Source organism: Malaya genurostris, chromosome 1, assembly GCF_030247185.1.
Source record: "Malaya genurostris strain Urasoe2022 chromosome 1, Malgen_1.1, whole genome shotgun sequence".
Lineage (NCBI taxonomy): Eukaryota > Metazoa > Arthropoda > Insecta > Diptera > Culicidae > Malaya > Malaya genurostris.
The window spans coordinates 121562405-121578662 of NC_080570.1; the positions used below are offsets into that span (position 1 = coordinate 121562405).

General features: G+C 37.7%; 1 protein-coding gene across 1 annotated transcript in view; it reads left to right on the top strand.

The window, feature by feature from the left end:
- The window catches only part of LOC131425652 (tRNA dimethylallyltransferase), a 434718-nt gene extending 418971 nt beyond the window's left edge, over positions 1 to 15747 (top strand). The window contains exons 4-7 of the mRNA XM_058587709.1: positions 1888 to 2026; positions 10915 to 11018; positions 11093 to 11357; positions 15405 to 15747. Of these exons, the coding sequence (XP_058443692.1) occupies positions 1888 to 2026; positions 10915 to 11018; positions 11093 to 11357; positions 15405 to 15713 (817 nt within the window). The 3' untranslated portion in view covers positions 15714 to 15747. The remainder of the gene's footprint in view (positions 1 to 1887; positions 2027 to 10914; positions 11019 to 11092; positions 11358 to 15404) is intronic.
- Positions 15748 to 16258: the final 511 nt, after the last annotated feature.

Genomic DNA, 16258 nt, shown 5'->3' on the forward strand with positions numbered 1-16258 from the left:
ACAAATATCGAGGCAGCATACCATTTATTAATTTAAAAATTAACACCATTGTTAAGTAATAAATTCTTTGTTTGACCGAAAGCCATTGTAATGCACTCAGCAGAAAAGTAGAGGAAGTGTATCTATTACATTTAAGTATCAATCGCATGATTTTATTTTGCAGTCGCTGTAATTGCATGATTTGTGTACTATTAGCAAGAAATAGAATGGATGGACAGAAGTCAATGTGTGGTGAAATGATTGATTTATACAGAAGAATTTTACTACTGATCGTTAAATCATTTTTCAAACGACACAATACTCCGTACTTTTTGGCAATCTTCCTAATCACGTTATTAATGTGAGATTTGAATGTTAACTTTTCATCAATTACGACTCCAAGGTACTTCATCTCTCTAACGCGTTCAATAATCTCACCATCAATTTCAACGTTAGCATCATGTCTAGTGCTCGCAGAAGAAATAACCATGTATTTCGTCTTTGCGACATTCAATTTCAATTGCTTGAATTTTAACCAACGTGCTAGAGAATGTAGGTCTTCGTTTAAGTGTGCAACAGCTTTTTTATAATCCTTAGATGCAATAAACAGCTTTTTTATAATCCTTAGATGCAATAAATAAAACTCGTTTCATATCATTAATATACATAATAAATAAAATTGGTCCTAGGACACTGCCTTGAGGCACTCCAAGTGAGTTATCTAGAGAACTGGACACAAAATCGTTAAATACAGTTTTTTTGTTTTCTATCATATAAATAGCTTTCAAACCATTTGTATGCTACTCCTTCAATGCTAAAGCGTTGTAGAGTTTGTAACAATAAAGGTCTTGAGATTGTTTCAAAAGCGCGCTTTAGATCCAAGAACACTGCAAGAATAGTCTCTTTAATTTCGATTCTCTGTTTCCATTTTGCTAATACCAGATTCAAAGCGGTTTCGCAAGAGTGTCCCTCTCGGTATCCAGATTGTTCCGGCATTAGCAAATTATTACCGTTCAAATAGTTCATCAACTGGTCCTTAACTACATGTTCCAATATTTTCTCCAGCGTGTGCAACATGTTGATGGGACGGTACTCTTCGGCTTTATCCGTTCCAGCAACTTTGGGAATAGGAATAACTAATGATTCTTTCCAAACTTTCGGTACGTGCCCAGTTTGTATCGATTCATTTATCAAGTTTAGAAGATCATGTCCGATAACATGAAAGCAATCTTGTATCACCTTTGCGTTGACATTATCGATACCTGTCGATCTTTCCAAATTAAAACAAATATCTCTTAACTGTCCAAAAGTGATTGGGTGAAACCCTTCAAATCTGCAATTGTTATTTATCGACTGTGTTATTTCACTAGGTTCACTGACCTGATCAATACTCTGATTGATCAGTTGAACACTGTTTTTGAAATAACTGTTCAATTTTTCAACTATGGTTTGCTCACACCGTTCTTCTACCCCATTAAAACTCATGCTTTTCGAAGAACTATGTGTTGGCTTAATCATTTGTTTAAGGATTTTCCACAACTCCTTGCTATTTCGTTGATGTTGATCGATCTTCCTCTGGAAATATTCACATCTAGTCTTTTTCAAGGCTCGTGAGTATATATTCCGAGCATTCGTGTATCCACGCCAGTGAATTTCGTTGTTAGTTCTGCAAACGTTTTAAAGGGCTCCTATGAATCGAACTCTCCCTTTCGGGACTACAGAAGTAACGAAAAGAATATCTGTATTTTGTACAAACCATTCTTGTCCCCCATTAACTAGAAAATTTATGATTTGACACGCGATGTGCAGCTGTAAACGAAAGCACCCTAAGCTCTTATATTTAGTTTTTAATTTTAACAGCCGAGAGCTAATGAGAATATTCTTTTTTCTTTTTCATTTTCGATACAGGGCACTGGAAGTATTTCAGCATGATGGTCAACCACTGAGTCAACTTCTGGAAGAGCAACGTGGTCAGGAGGGCGGTTGTAATCTGGGCGGTCCGTTGCGTTACCGTAATGTGGTGATATTTTGGTTACGCTGTGAACAGGTATGTATGATATTTTGGTATGCTATAGGGAAGAGATTACAAATTATGTTCTACCTTGTGGTTAAAGAGGCATCTATACGTGAATCGATCATTGAATAATTAACTTACCAAAGAGAAAGAACAATTTTTGAAAGTGGCTTTTTATTTATTGCTGTGTTTCCTTTAGCACGTTATATTCCGTTTAGTGCCCAGGTAGAAGTGATCTACAAACCAAAAGTAAACTTTAAAAAAAGAATTGCCCTCGCACACAGTGCCAACCAGTGGTGGTAAAGCATCGATTCCGAAAACGCAAAACGTGTTCGTTCCGAACCAAAAAGCGAACCACCATCGCGAGTATACATTTGTCAGTACCATCGTTCGAGCAAGCATCACCAAACCAAGAGCCGATGCTCTAGTTTGTGAGCCTATCATTTACTAGCAGGTTCATGAACATCCGATTCGAGTACTACAGGCTGAACTTTGACAGCTGCGGCTGGCCGTTTCAGTGTTTGGGTAGCTTAGCAGAGTATGGTAATTTTGTACATTCCCAGCGAGCGTAGGGTGACTCAATATGATAAATTGAAAATGTTTTAACATTTGCAAATTAGATATTGAATAAATTGATGAGTCAATAGCAATTAAAATGGAGTAATTTTGGGCATTTCCAAAGAGCGTAGGGTGGAAAATTGATTTTATTTTACTTATCTCATCTCGACGCTCTATTGATTGGTGAATCAATAGCAGTTCGAATTGGCTAATTTTTCACATTTTCAGCGAGCGTAGGGTGGCGCAGTATCAAAATTTGTTAATATTTTGACTTTTACTAATATGATGTTTTATTAAATATTGAATCGAAAGCAATTAAAATTTAACAATTTTGGACATTTTCAGCGACCGTAGGGTGGTTCTATTTAAAAATTTGACAAAAATTGAATCTTAGACTAATTCGATGTTCTGTTGATTCTGGAAATAATAGCAGTTCGAATTGGACAATTTTTTACATTTTTATCGAGCGTAGCTTGGCGCAATATAAAAATTTGTATACATTTTGACTTTTGCTGATGCCATTTTCCATTTAGAAGTAAATCAAGAGCAATTAAAATTTGATAATTTTGGACATTTTCGACGACCAAATAGGGTGGTGCTATTTGGAAAATTTTAAAATTTTTGACTAATGTCGATTCAATGTTATATTGATTGGTGAATCAATAGCAGTTCCAATAGAATTTCTAATTTCCGGCGAGCGTAGTGTGGTCCTATTTGAAAAATGTTGGTATTTGAATTTGCAGATCCGATGCTTTATTGATTGGTGAATGAACTAAATTCGAGTAGGATAATTTTGGACATTTTCAGTGGGCGTAGAGTGGCTTAATATAAAAATATGGTAATATTTTACCTTTTTCTAATTCAATGTTTAATTGATAGCACTTGGAATATTAGAATTTTAAGCATTTTGTTCGGTGGTAAGGCAGCTTTATATGAGAAATTGTGAATTAGTTTGTCAAGTCGGATGCTGTATTGATTAATATATAAATAGTGGTGGTGGTGAACCATCGGATTTAAACATGAAAATCATCGAAGTGCCTGTGATTTTGACTGTAATTTTTAACTGATCGTCACCGATGGTCTGTCAACTGAATGGTTTGGTACATATTGCTCCGCCGAACAGCAAGCGAACTTTACCATAAACCGAATGAACAGCTTTTGCATATTTTTGCTAGGAAAATATTTCTAAACAAATATGTACAAAGCATTGGTGTTCGGTTCCAGTTTTACCACTGGCATGAAATTGTAAATAATTTAAAAATTACAATTTTCTAGATTAAGCCATCCAGCGCTCGCTGAGAATATCCAACTTTTATTGATACAACAACAAATAAACCATCGAATTGGTATTAGTCAAAAATTTTACAATTTTTCGAATAGAAAAACCCTACGGTGGCAGAGAATTTCAAAAGATTTTTTACTATTTAATATATCATCGAATTAGTAAAAAAATTCAAATTTTCAAATTGTGCCACTCTACGCTCTCTGAAAATGTCTAAAATTATCCAAGTTGAACTGCTATTGATTCAACAATCATAGAACATCAAGTTTAGATACGCTTGTTGAAAATACCAGAAATTACTCAATTTTCTTTGCTATTGACTCACCAGTTTATTAAACATCTAATTTGCAAGAGTAAAAAAATCCTTTTTCATATTGAGCCACTCTACGTTTACTGAAAATGTCCAAATTTTAGTCAAAAAGTTTACACATTTTTGAACCTGGAAATGTTCCAAATTATTCAATTCTTATTGTTATTGAATCTATAAATAAAAACCATAAAATTTGCAAAAGATCCAAAACTTACTGTTTTCCATATCGAGCCGCCCAACGCACACTGATAATGTCCAAAATAATACCATTTGAATTGGTATTGAGCGATTTATCAATCGAGCAAAATAATTTTTTTTGTGCTGATCATGTGTGCATTGATAATTTCAAAACCAAGATGCGAGAACTGAAATCAACAAAGCATCGTATCGAACGCAGTTTACTCGACCCTCGCCGATGGTCCGCCAACCGAACGGTTAGAAACAGATTATTGAGGTTGTAACCTTTAGGTCATTCGCCTCTTCCGGTCAGAAAAAACTTGAGATTGAGAATCGAACCCATGTGGGCTGTCATCGACTTACCTATCGCGCTAAACTCATCCCCTTAGCTTTCAGCTTTGGAATTCTGGTCCTAGAATTTTCCAGAACCACACAGAACCACCCGCGATCTTATTTCAACCAGAACATTAGTTGATTTTCTGAATTTGATTGGTTAAAATTTGGTACAACTAATCGATTGTTGTTTTAACTAAACTGTCATTTTTGTTTTTCGATTAGTAGAAACGATGGTTGAAACAACTAATTCAATTGGTTGAAAAAAAATGCTGTCAATTAGTGAGGACACATACCTTTCAATTTCAACAAATATTTTAGTTGAAATAACTGGCGTTGTTATTAAAACAAAATTCTGTCAGTTGAAAAACAAATCGGTTTTAGTTGTTTTCGACATTCCAATTAATTGAATCAACTCGAACAATGTTATTGATTTGCGATACTAATCAAAATATACTTACTGATATTCATCATAATCTATTTGAAATAAGTATCGTTGTTCCAATATAAACAGTATTTTATATTGACAAGTAATATCATTAGTTATTAACAAAAAACTACCGATCACTGCTGATCTTAAGATGACTGATCTCGCACATTAAAAATCACTACTGATTTCATCACAAGTGATCTTAACCAAGGAATAAATCATCGTTACGAAATCACAACTTATCTGATCTATGAGTGATTTTGATTTTTGTAAGATTTTTGTAACACCAAATCAGTAAACGTTTTCTAATTTGTCTCCAAACCTTTCTCAGCTCAAACAAGGTTAACTTTATCGCAACACCGCTGTTCGATAAACACTTGTCATGGAATCATAATTTTCTTCAAATCGAACGAACACAATTTTCCCAAACGCTTTAACCATCGATGTTGTTTTCATTGACATTTTGAAGCGACGCGAACAGATTTCAACTAAAAAATGTTGATTTTCCATTGCGATTATTGTTTTGCTTTCAGCTGTCTTCGGCATTTGACAGCATTCAAAGCAACACATTTTTTAACCTCTTTGAATATACGCAAGTCAAAAACCATATTGGTTGAATCAAAAAGAAATTAGTTGAATCAACTATCGCAAAAATCAAAAACTGCGATATCGCAATTTTATGACCGGAGGGTTCTCCGTGCAGTATCTCCAATTTGTTCGGTAACTTCTGTAACGGACTTGAGCGTTCCAGAATATATCTAAAAAGTTGATATTGACTTTTTCAAATCATCAATCTCGAATTTTGCCTTTACCCCAATGACAAAACAAAGAATAGTTCTGTTAAATAAATTATGGAGAAATGTCACGAGATAATAAACAGTACTAAAAGAAATTTATGGTTGGACAAAAAGTACATATTTAGTTTCGATTTCTTCGCGTTTCGCCTTCGGCTCATCAGTGCTTGAAGCACTTAGTGTCATCCCCTTAAAGGGTTACATAAATTGTGTGAACTTTACGTCTGCTTAGCGGTTCAAATTGAACTGCTTTAAGCACCGATGAGCCGAAGGCGAAACTTGAACTTGAACTTGCTTGAAGCAGTTCAAACTGAACTGCCATCTCGTGCCTAGCAGTTCAACTTAAACCGCTAAGCAGACGCAAAGTTTGCACTATTTATGCAACCCTCAAATAATATTGCACAAGTGCTATATTATTTCTGACGTCTCAGGCGTAAACGAGTGACGGCTTATTACTGGCCGTCGCAGAATGTGAACATTTAGGGGTTTTGTTGGTTTGTGCAAAAAGCACGAATTCCGGTAGCGATCTCCTGTGATGGTTTCACCCGGTTTTAAGAACTCGTAGTAAATCACACCGAGCTGATCCCACCAAAATACAAATCAACACCTTAGCGCAGTGAATATTCGGTTTTGCCTTCGACGAAGTAGCATGCCCGGGCTTTCCCAATGATTTTCTGCGTTCAGGATTATCGTATCGAACCCATTTTTCATCACCGGTTACGATTCGATGTAAAAACCCCTTCCGATTTTGTCTTTGAAGCAGTTGCTCACATACAAATGGACGACGCTCGATGTCCCTCGGTTTCAACTCGTACGGCACCCAGTTTCCTTACTTCTGAATCATGCCCAGGGCCTTGAGACGTTTTAAAATGGCTTGCTGACTCACTCCCAACGATTCGGCAAGCTCTTCTTGGGTTTGGCACGAATCTTCATCAAGCAATGCTTCTAGTTGTTCATCTTTGATGGTTTTTTCTCTTCCTCCACCATGTTTGTCTTCGACATTGAAATCACCATTTTTAAAACGTTGAAACCACTCCCGACACGTTCTTTTACTAAGAGCAGCGTCCCCGAAAGTCTCTGAGAGCGTTCGATGCGCTTCAGCTGCATTTTTTTCGAATTGTAACAGAAAAGTAAAACTTCCCGCAAATGGCGAGAATTGGGCACATAAACAGACATTTTCGAGCGTGAATAATACGAAAACAAAAACAACTATCACTGAAACGGCAATGACAATTTGTTAGGCACTGCACACACTCACTTTAAAGGCATTATCATCTATGTATTTTGACCAGCCTCAGCCAGTACAGCCACCAATCGGAAAACGGCGGAAGTAAAGTTGTACACCTGATAACATTGCATTTCTCAAATTTTAAAATATCGATTGCCTTTTTAGAATGCACCATATTTGCCTTCCGGTTATTTTACAAAAATTGAAACAAAAATTTCATGCAAAAGATGCAACTAAATCCGAGAGAATGAAATTTTTACCTGTTTTGCCAAAAAAAAAACTGGACTATTCGTAAGACAGCGCATACAATGAACACATCGAGATATATTGTTACGAATTAGAATTCGATCAGTTTACCGAAATTCGATCAGTGGCGCGACATGCCCGTTTCCGAGCGAGTTGCGCGGCGGTACGCTCCGCGCGTGCGGGTTGTCATTGAAGAATTCACTGCTCAGAAAGTATTAATCTTTCCATTTTGTAACTTTGCCAAGATTGAGTTAACCCCTAAAGTTTCTTTTTTCAACTAGAAAAAGAAAAAAAATTTGACCCAAGTTTGAAATTTTATTATTTTGCTTATTAATTTTTAACTTTTTTCAATTAATAAACTATGAAAGTTATGGAAAAGAAAAAAAAAAGGTTCTTTTTTCAAAACGCGAAACTTGAAAAAATCATATCTTGAAAATTCCACGTACCATATTGAAATAAAAAAATACGTGTGGAATATTTTCGAGTTCTTTACCGATAAAAAAGTTGGGTGGCTGATTTTGCGTGGAATGCCCCATATGCTTCTTATATACCATTAGCTCAAACACATTAATATGCATGTGTAATCTGTTATATCTAGCTCAGAAAATATAATCTCCACCTACAGATTCGATACTAACATCCGCCCGATTCTCTCGATCACCGTCCCTGTCCACCATCTTCATTGGAACTAGCAAGAGCTTGTTTTTTTGTCACTAACTTTTTCGTTCCCCCTTCTCCCGTCTCTTCACTATCCGTTTTCCACAATATTTACCCTTGTTTCATTCTATTCCGTAACATCACCCTCACCGCCCACGGAAGACAGCTCCAGTCGATGACTAGCATGCGGGCCTTCGTAGCCTAGGGATGTTCCCACACGGACCGAAGGATGCGGCTAACATAGATATTTACCAACGCCATCTGGAAGACTCGTGCAATATTCAATTCACCGACCACTGCCGATCGCCAGCTGAAAGCTGGATTTTCGAGAATCCGCGACCTCGATACTACATTACATAATGATACTATTCTAGTTTTAAGTTAGTCGTCGATTGAGATTAGAAAATACCCTTGGCATCTTGGAGCTTAAGCAGTGTGCCTTCAAATTATATTGTATTATTGAATAAAACAAAACAAAAATGCAAGTAAAAATCAACTTTCGATTTCGTATGGAATTGCTCGATTACAGAATTGGAAATTAGTTAAGTTCAAAGAACGAATGTCTGACACTTTTGGTTTCAGAGATTTAATAGTATAATTGACGTAACTGACAAATTGCCTTCGTTGGAAAGGTATGTCGGTAGTATGTCGTCACAGAAACGTTAATCTGGCTTACGATGACCACTTCCGCTTGAGGTAAATTCAAGCATGCCGTAATTGCATTGAATTGTAAATTTAAGTGAATAAAGACGTTCATGTTCATCTGTAAATATGTACATTTACACGATTTGTTTTCAGTGTGTGGTTAACATTACCTATCCATATCTCCGGAACCGAATTCTTTTCTGTTTGAACAATTCATTACGATTCCTAGATAGATTCCAACAATTGATTTCTAGTCACAATCAGTTGTTGCACTTGAATTAGAAGCCATTTGGGAATCATTATGAATTTCGTCTCAAATTTCGGATGATTTAAATTATGTTTCGACTCAATAACTCAAACAGGAACATTACTTGTGTTGTAAATATATGGTTATTTAATGGGCACACAATTTCAGTAAGTTGTTAAACTTGAATTTGTTTCGTAAGAATTTTGTATTGATGTTTTCCCTAAAACTGAATGAATTACGATTTCGTAACAATGAGATAATTGGAATGACAAGAGAAAGGCATTTTTACACCATTAGGTGCATTAAAGTACGATTTTTTATGTTTCAATAATATGGTCAGTTTATGAATAATTGAGCAAAAACGCAACGCACGTTTTCCGCTGGAATACATCATAATTACTGGAATTTTTCTCGCAGTTCGCACAAAGAATCATTTTTAGAACTTGTCTCGAAACTTGCATTGATTGCTACCAGTAATTGGTCTTATTGAGCACCATAAGAATCAGTCTTTTTCAAGACTTATTTAAGTTAGAAGTCTTGACTATTGACCATGACTATTTTGCTATTTGTGTTTTTTTATGCTTCGAATATGTTCGGACCATTCCTAAAACCAATTAGATATTCTAATAGGTTTAAATCGTAGCTACATAGAATGGAATACTTCAAACATTTCGAGATGGACGCTAAAAATGCCAAATGTGTTACAAGACCAATTCACCATTTATTTCACGCCTCAAATATCTACAATAAATACTGATCACATTATTTGCTCGAAGACGTGGGCAGTGTATGTCATATTCTTATTAAAAAAAACTCGATCCCACTGCAAGATGATGGCACAGTCGAACCTTTTTTCTCAAATCTAGTTCAAACTGCAGCAAAAAGTCAACCGGTGTGTAATTGCATTTCCTGTCTGCACCAGACATTTAGTAGTAGATTTTAATAACTACACATTTCTTGTGCTGTCTGCGGTGTCTACACGAATGTTGTCAACATCGACGGATCGCCAGTAGGTGGCGTTTTCGTGTAGCGACGACGACGACAACGCCAACTATGATGATGATGATGGTGATGATGATGACGTTTTGATTCGGTGCCGCGCGCATTGACACAGTGACACACAGATTGAAGATAAACTTCGCTTAATGCCGTCTGGCCTCCAGTGCAGTTCGGCTTCATCACGGCATCACGATGCAAAATGCGAACCAATGGATTCGAAACAATGAGTACTAGTTTCTTGTTCATTGTTTGCATTTTGTTTTTTAATTTTTTTTGTAGGTTAGGGTCGGAGAATCACTGACAGCGTAGTTTGTTGTGTTTTGAGAGCGAAAAAACCCGTTAGTTTTATGTTTTCTTTTTTATTTTTCTCGCATTCATTCATTCATCAAAACGTCGCTGCTTGGCGAATGGTGGGCGTTTGGACACGATAGCTGATGTGCAACGAGTTGCGGGTTTTTTTATGAATGAATCATTCAGCCAACGAACCCACTATATTTGCCAATTATTCACGCTCGGTTTGGTCGTCGTTTTACAACTGCTGCGCTTGAGAAAGCAGTTTCATTCATAGTTTGGCCGCAGCCAGCAGCCAACGTCGATTGTCTATGAATCGGAACTAGCACTGTGTAGGTGGCCGTCACAGGTTCGTTCGGAGATTCGCTTGCATTCACCGGTTCGGTTCGAACGTGGGTTGCCCGAGCCGTACGTAGGCTTCCAATAAATAGCGAACGGAAATTAATTCCACTTTCATTTTTTTCACGAAATTTACCCTATAAAGCGCCCCCCCCCCCCCCCCCCCCCCCAATTGATCATGCATAAATCAGAGACACAAAAGATTGATCTCCGCCACAAAATTATTCCGTCGGCAAGAGACTCGCTTTTACCGTCGCTGTGTGTCAAACGGAGCGGAGTAGACCTCCTTCGGCGCCAGCCAGATTGTCATTTTTCTTCTATCTATTTTTTTCATGGCCACCTCAGCATACATTGAAATGAAGACAGTTTCACTTTCTTCCTGTAGGAAACGCTCAACGCTCGACTGGACGCTCGAGTGGATTCGATGGTCGCGCAAGGCCTACTGGCGGAGATTCGTCTGTTCTACGAGCGCTACGTGAAGCCCCACGAGTAAGCCGGCGGTTGCCATCAGATACGATGGGAAAATGTGAATTTTCACATCAATTTCTCTGCTACTGTTCTAGGAACAATGATTTCCATCGGGGCATTCTGCAGAGTATCGGTTTCAAAGAGTTCGTCGGCTATCTGGACAAGTACGACCGGGAGCATGACCGGCTCATCACGGAATACATGCGACAGGAGCTGCCCCGACCGAACGAGCAGACGGCACCGGAGGGATTGGAGTTGCTCCAGCAATGCCTGGACAATTTGAAACTGGTGACGCAACGATATTCCAAGAAGCAACTGAAGTGGATTAATCATCGATTTTTGGGCAATTCACGCAGAGAGGTAATTATTATCTATATGTTTTTTTTTATTACGCTTGGGATCAAAAACTGTAGGGTGAGAGTGGAGAAAGAATATAATGTGGCAGATGATCATTTTTGGGGTATTTCTGGTGAGGATGAAACAATCATATTTAATTGTTTTTTTTATTCGTTTTCGATGAATATATAAAATTTGACTTCAATATACAAATGACGAAATAGAACACAACAATTTAATTACTATGCAAGAGATGTAAATACGCCACCTAAAAAGCCGTCAGATTTCCCGAGAATCCAAACACAATTAACAACATAACCAACCCCCCGAGAGGATTTAGAGATTTTACATAAGCGACACCATTCTGCTTCTCTGGAAGAATGCAAAACGATTTGAAATGTTTATGAACAGAAGTAAACTCGGCATGTCCCATAAGGGATGCCAAAAAATCTGCTAAAACCTTTTATGGTAGAAACAGAATAGAATCTTTCACTCCAGGAAGAACGATGAACCCCACTGTCTGTTCCTTCTTACCATATTGGGTGAGAAATGATAGAATATCCTTCAATTTTGTTTATTTTATTTTGTTTATTTTTGGGATCAGGGAAAATCCCGATGGAAATGAAATTTGGCAATCTCTCTCTCCAGCAGGCATAAAACCTTCTCATCTTTAGTATCAACAGATTACAATGATCCAACAGATACAATAAGGCTTAACACTAACAATGAAGACTAATAATTAAAACTAAACCTATAACCCTATATCTAGTAGATGACACCAAGCACTACAGGGCAGCACAAGTGTTTTTGCTTGAACTGGCGGAGAGAGAAGAAAAAAATTGATAGGTAAATGGATGATGAAGGTAGGTGGAGGGGTGGAAAGGAAGCGTGGGCGAATAACGGGGTTAGAATCGGCAAGTAGATCTAATTAGTGATCGAAAAGATGGTGAAAGACGGAGGAAAGAAGGAAGTTCGAGCGGGTTAGTATTTGCAAGCGAATTTGATTAGTTTCCAATAGAAATAAAGAAGTCGAAGAAAATGAGAGGGGAACCGAAAGGGTTAGTATCAGCGAGCAAATTTGATTAGTTTCCAACGGTGATGGGAGAAAGACCTAGTAATGGTTGAACAAAAATACAAACGGTTACAGACAAATCCTGATCCAAAGTTAATCTAACAAGTGACAATGAAACAATCGTTTGATCATATTTCGAGATAGATGAAAGTCGAAAACATTGGAGCAGCTATTGAATGCACATACTGGAAAATGGTTCATTGTAACCATAATATGTTCGTGCAATGGGTAAACTCAAGAAACGATGAGAGCGTAGATTACGTCGATGAATGTCCAGATTAATCAATTGCAGAAGTTCGAGACAATCGATACGTGATTGTAATAAACCAGCAACAAAAACGGCTTTGGACGCATTCCTACGAACAGATAGCAGATCCAGGTCAATAAGCTTACAACGATCTTTGTAGCTAGGAAGATTAGTGGGATCCCTCCAAGGTAAATTGCGCAGAACGAATCTAACAAATTTACGCTGGATAGTTTCGATGCGTGCAATGTCGATTTGATAGTGAGGTGCCCAGACAACAGCTGCATATTCTAGCGTCGAACGGATAAGAGCACAATATAAGGCCTTAAGACAGTATACATTAGTGAAGCTCTTGGTAACACGAAAGACGAAACCCAAGAGCTTGGAGGCCTTCGAAATCACATAATCGATGTGACTTTTGAAGTCTAGCTTGGAATCAAGAATGATACCCAAATCTTTCACGGAAGATTCACGTTTCAGTATATTGTGCGAGATGCTATAGTCGTAGGTAATCAGTGAGCGTTTACGAGTAAACGACAAAACGGAACACTTCGAGGCATTCAAAACCATTCTATTATCCTGACACCAGTTTGTGAATAAGTCTAACTGTGACTGCAAAGATATAGTGTCTTCTTGGCATTCAACTAAATAAAATAGCTTGAAGTCGTCTACGAAGGATAGTTTGTGGCATTTCAATATGAAGTTGAGATCATTGAGGTAGAGTGAAAATAAAAATGGTCCTAAGTGACTGCTTTGAGGGACTCCAGAGTTGACAGCGAAAGGCACTGTAATGATGTCTCCGATCTTCACAGACATTGAGCTCACCATACACAGATTCAACCATGTATGGAGAACCAAAACCCGGGTACGTAGTTGTGTCAAGGCAGAGTCAGTCACCAGCTCTAGCCAACTCGTCCGAGATAGTTGATGACTGGCAATTTCCAACGCTCAAATTATCAAACGGCGACTGAAATTCTAACCGCATCATCCATCATATGAGGTTATGAGGTCCTCAGATACTTGAGTCAATAACGTATCCATCTCAACAAGTCTTACCAAAAGCTATTTGTTTTGCAGAACCAACAAACGACCCGTAATCATCAGTGTTTAAGAAAGATAAGAAATATTATGTAGGATATAACACTTCGCTTGACATCCTGATGAACTAACACTGTAAACAACTAAATATTGTATGAGAGCAAATAAATAAAAATGAATTTACTGTTGATGGCTTTAGCTCCTCTGGAATTCATATAATATGATGAATATGAAGTCACCGCTCGGCAGAGACCGGTTGTACGGCAAATATGCCAAGAAATAGACCTATTTTCTGTCTATGCTTTCAATTAGTCCGTCTAATTGTGACACAGAGTTTTGAGCTCCGCAAGGGCAAAGTCCACAAATGTTCCGTTTACGACTGCTGTTTCTTGGCTCCTGCATTCATTTTGTCATCAGCACGGAAATACACCTTCACTTGCGAGCTCCCGTTTTAGTGGCTTTTTACGACATGGAAACGGAAACCAGTGTATCAATTCTTGGTTACCTGTTTGGTGGACTTATACCATCGGAATAGGTGGACCGTAGCTTTATTCTTAGTCAGTAGAGAGTCGCTATCGACACCACACTGCTTTTTAGGGTGCTCAGAAAGAGAAGTTGACATTGAAGATCAATTTTTAATGGTGGCCGAGCAGCCGATTTGTATACCATGGAAGACTGTTGAATGAGTTATTGTGAATATTGTGGAATAGAATAAAATAATATGTTAGACTGAACATATGAACAAACAACTGATAGCTTGCCAAACGATGTTCATGCAGTTCATATTGCGAGGTTATGTCGTATTCGTGTGGGACCTGATGGATGAAGTGATATGTGAGTGAAATTTAAGTGGAATAGAATGTAAGAACGATAATAAATCAGCTTCAGCTCAGGACTACCGATCGTTTTGCGTACATGAAATTTCTGAAATCGAAAATGCCAAAAGTCTTGGAATTGCATAAAACGTTGAGATTTGGTGTCATCTTGAAAAAAAGATTCAAAAAAAAATCGGCTATCTGAGAAATTTTGAGATCTCCGAAATCGGATTTGTTGTTGTTGTCGAATATCTCAAAATTTCATAAAGTATTTTCTAAATAACACTAGATCTCCACAATTCATGCACTTCTAAAACATTTGGAATAAAAGATCTCAATATTTAAAAAAAAAATATTCTAAGATGTTTGGCATCGAAAAAAATTTCGATTTCGAAAATCTGAAAATTGTCCCAGAGAATTATTTTTTTCAAAAATAAACGTTTAAGATGAAACTAAATCTGCAGGGCTTTTGGCATAAAAAAGAATTAAGATTTCGGAAATTTCACACCGCGTAGTGATTAGAGCGACAAAAGACTTTGTTTTACTTCCAGCTGGTTGATGCTGATGATGATGTTTACGCACTATTATGATTAAACACAATAAAACGTTTTTTGACGTGAATTTAATTTAAAGAAGTAACAGGAGCGCAGGGTTTAAATCGGGCAAATAATCAGCTGCTTTGTGGTTGAATATGTTTTTCTTACCATAATAATTATTATTAATCTCAGCATGTATGTTAATGCTATTTGCTGGTTTTATTGATTATACTCCGCCAACACGGTATTGCTGAATAAATTTCAAACATATCAAGAAACAAACTCATTGAAATTCTTTCATTCTTTCTACCATATTTTTAGTAAAGTGGCTACGATTTTTCTTAATTCTTAATTTCGTATATCCAGGTTCCTCCCATCTACGCCCTGGACACGACCGACGTCAGCCGTTGGAATGAAGTGGTTTCGGTGCCGGCTGAACAGGTGATTACGGCCGTCATTGCCGGTGACCGGCCAACCCAAGCCCCACTGTCAAAGGTTACGAGTCTCCGAGAGGGTTTGAATGAGGAAACGTCCTTCCACTGTGCGATCTGCCGGCGAACCATCGTCGGTGAGTACCAGTGGCAGCTGCATCTGCGTTCGAACAAGCACAAAAGGTGCCTCCAAAGCCGTCACAAGGCGGCAACCCGCGCCGGAAAACCGAATGAACTGGAATAAGGTACGTCCGAGTTTGTTTATATTTTTGACCAATAAAGTTCACTAGAGATTTTGATTATGATTATGATATTTACTTCGAAATCGGCCGAAGTTGATGACCGAAATTATTTCGTCTTCATTTAAGGTTAAGTTCTTCGGACCTAGACAGCGACTTCCCCATAGCATAGTGTATCTCATACAAACAGTTAGTCGAGTAAATACTAAAGTCTGTACGATCAATTAGCTTGTTCAACTTATGTCTAGTCAATTAAGCCCTCCGGCATTGCAAATTTGTGCGCTTATCTCTCCTCTTCCCTTTCCTGCCTGTGCCAGTTATGCAACCATGGTTTTGCAACTCTTCTCCCATGGCAGTTGCGCTAATGTTGCGTTGTTTGTTTATTTTTTTAAATCTGTAGTGAGCTGACATTGGCACGGTTTTGCAATGCCCAGTAGTTCAGTAGTGGAGTGGATGCTGATTTTGCGCGGTTTCGAATTAGTAGCAAATGTACCGTGGATTATTTTAATACCACCAATGAGTGCCGATGATAATAATTCAAATGGAATTG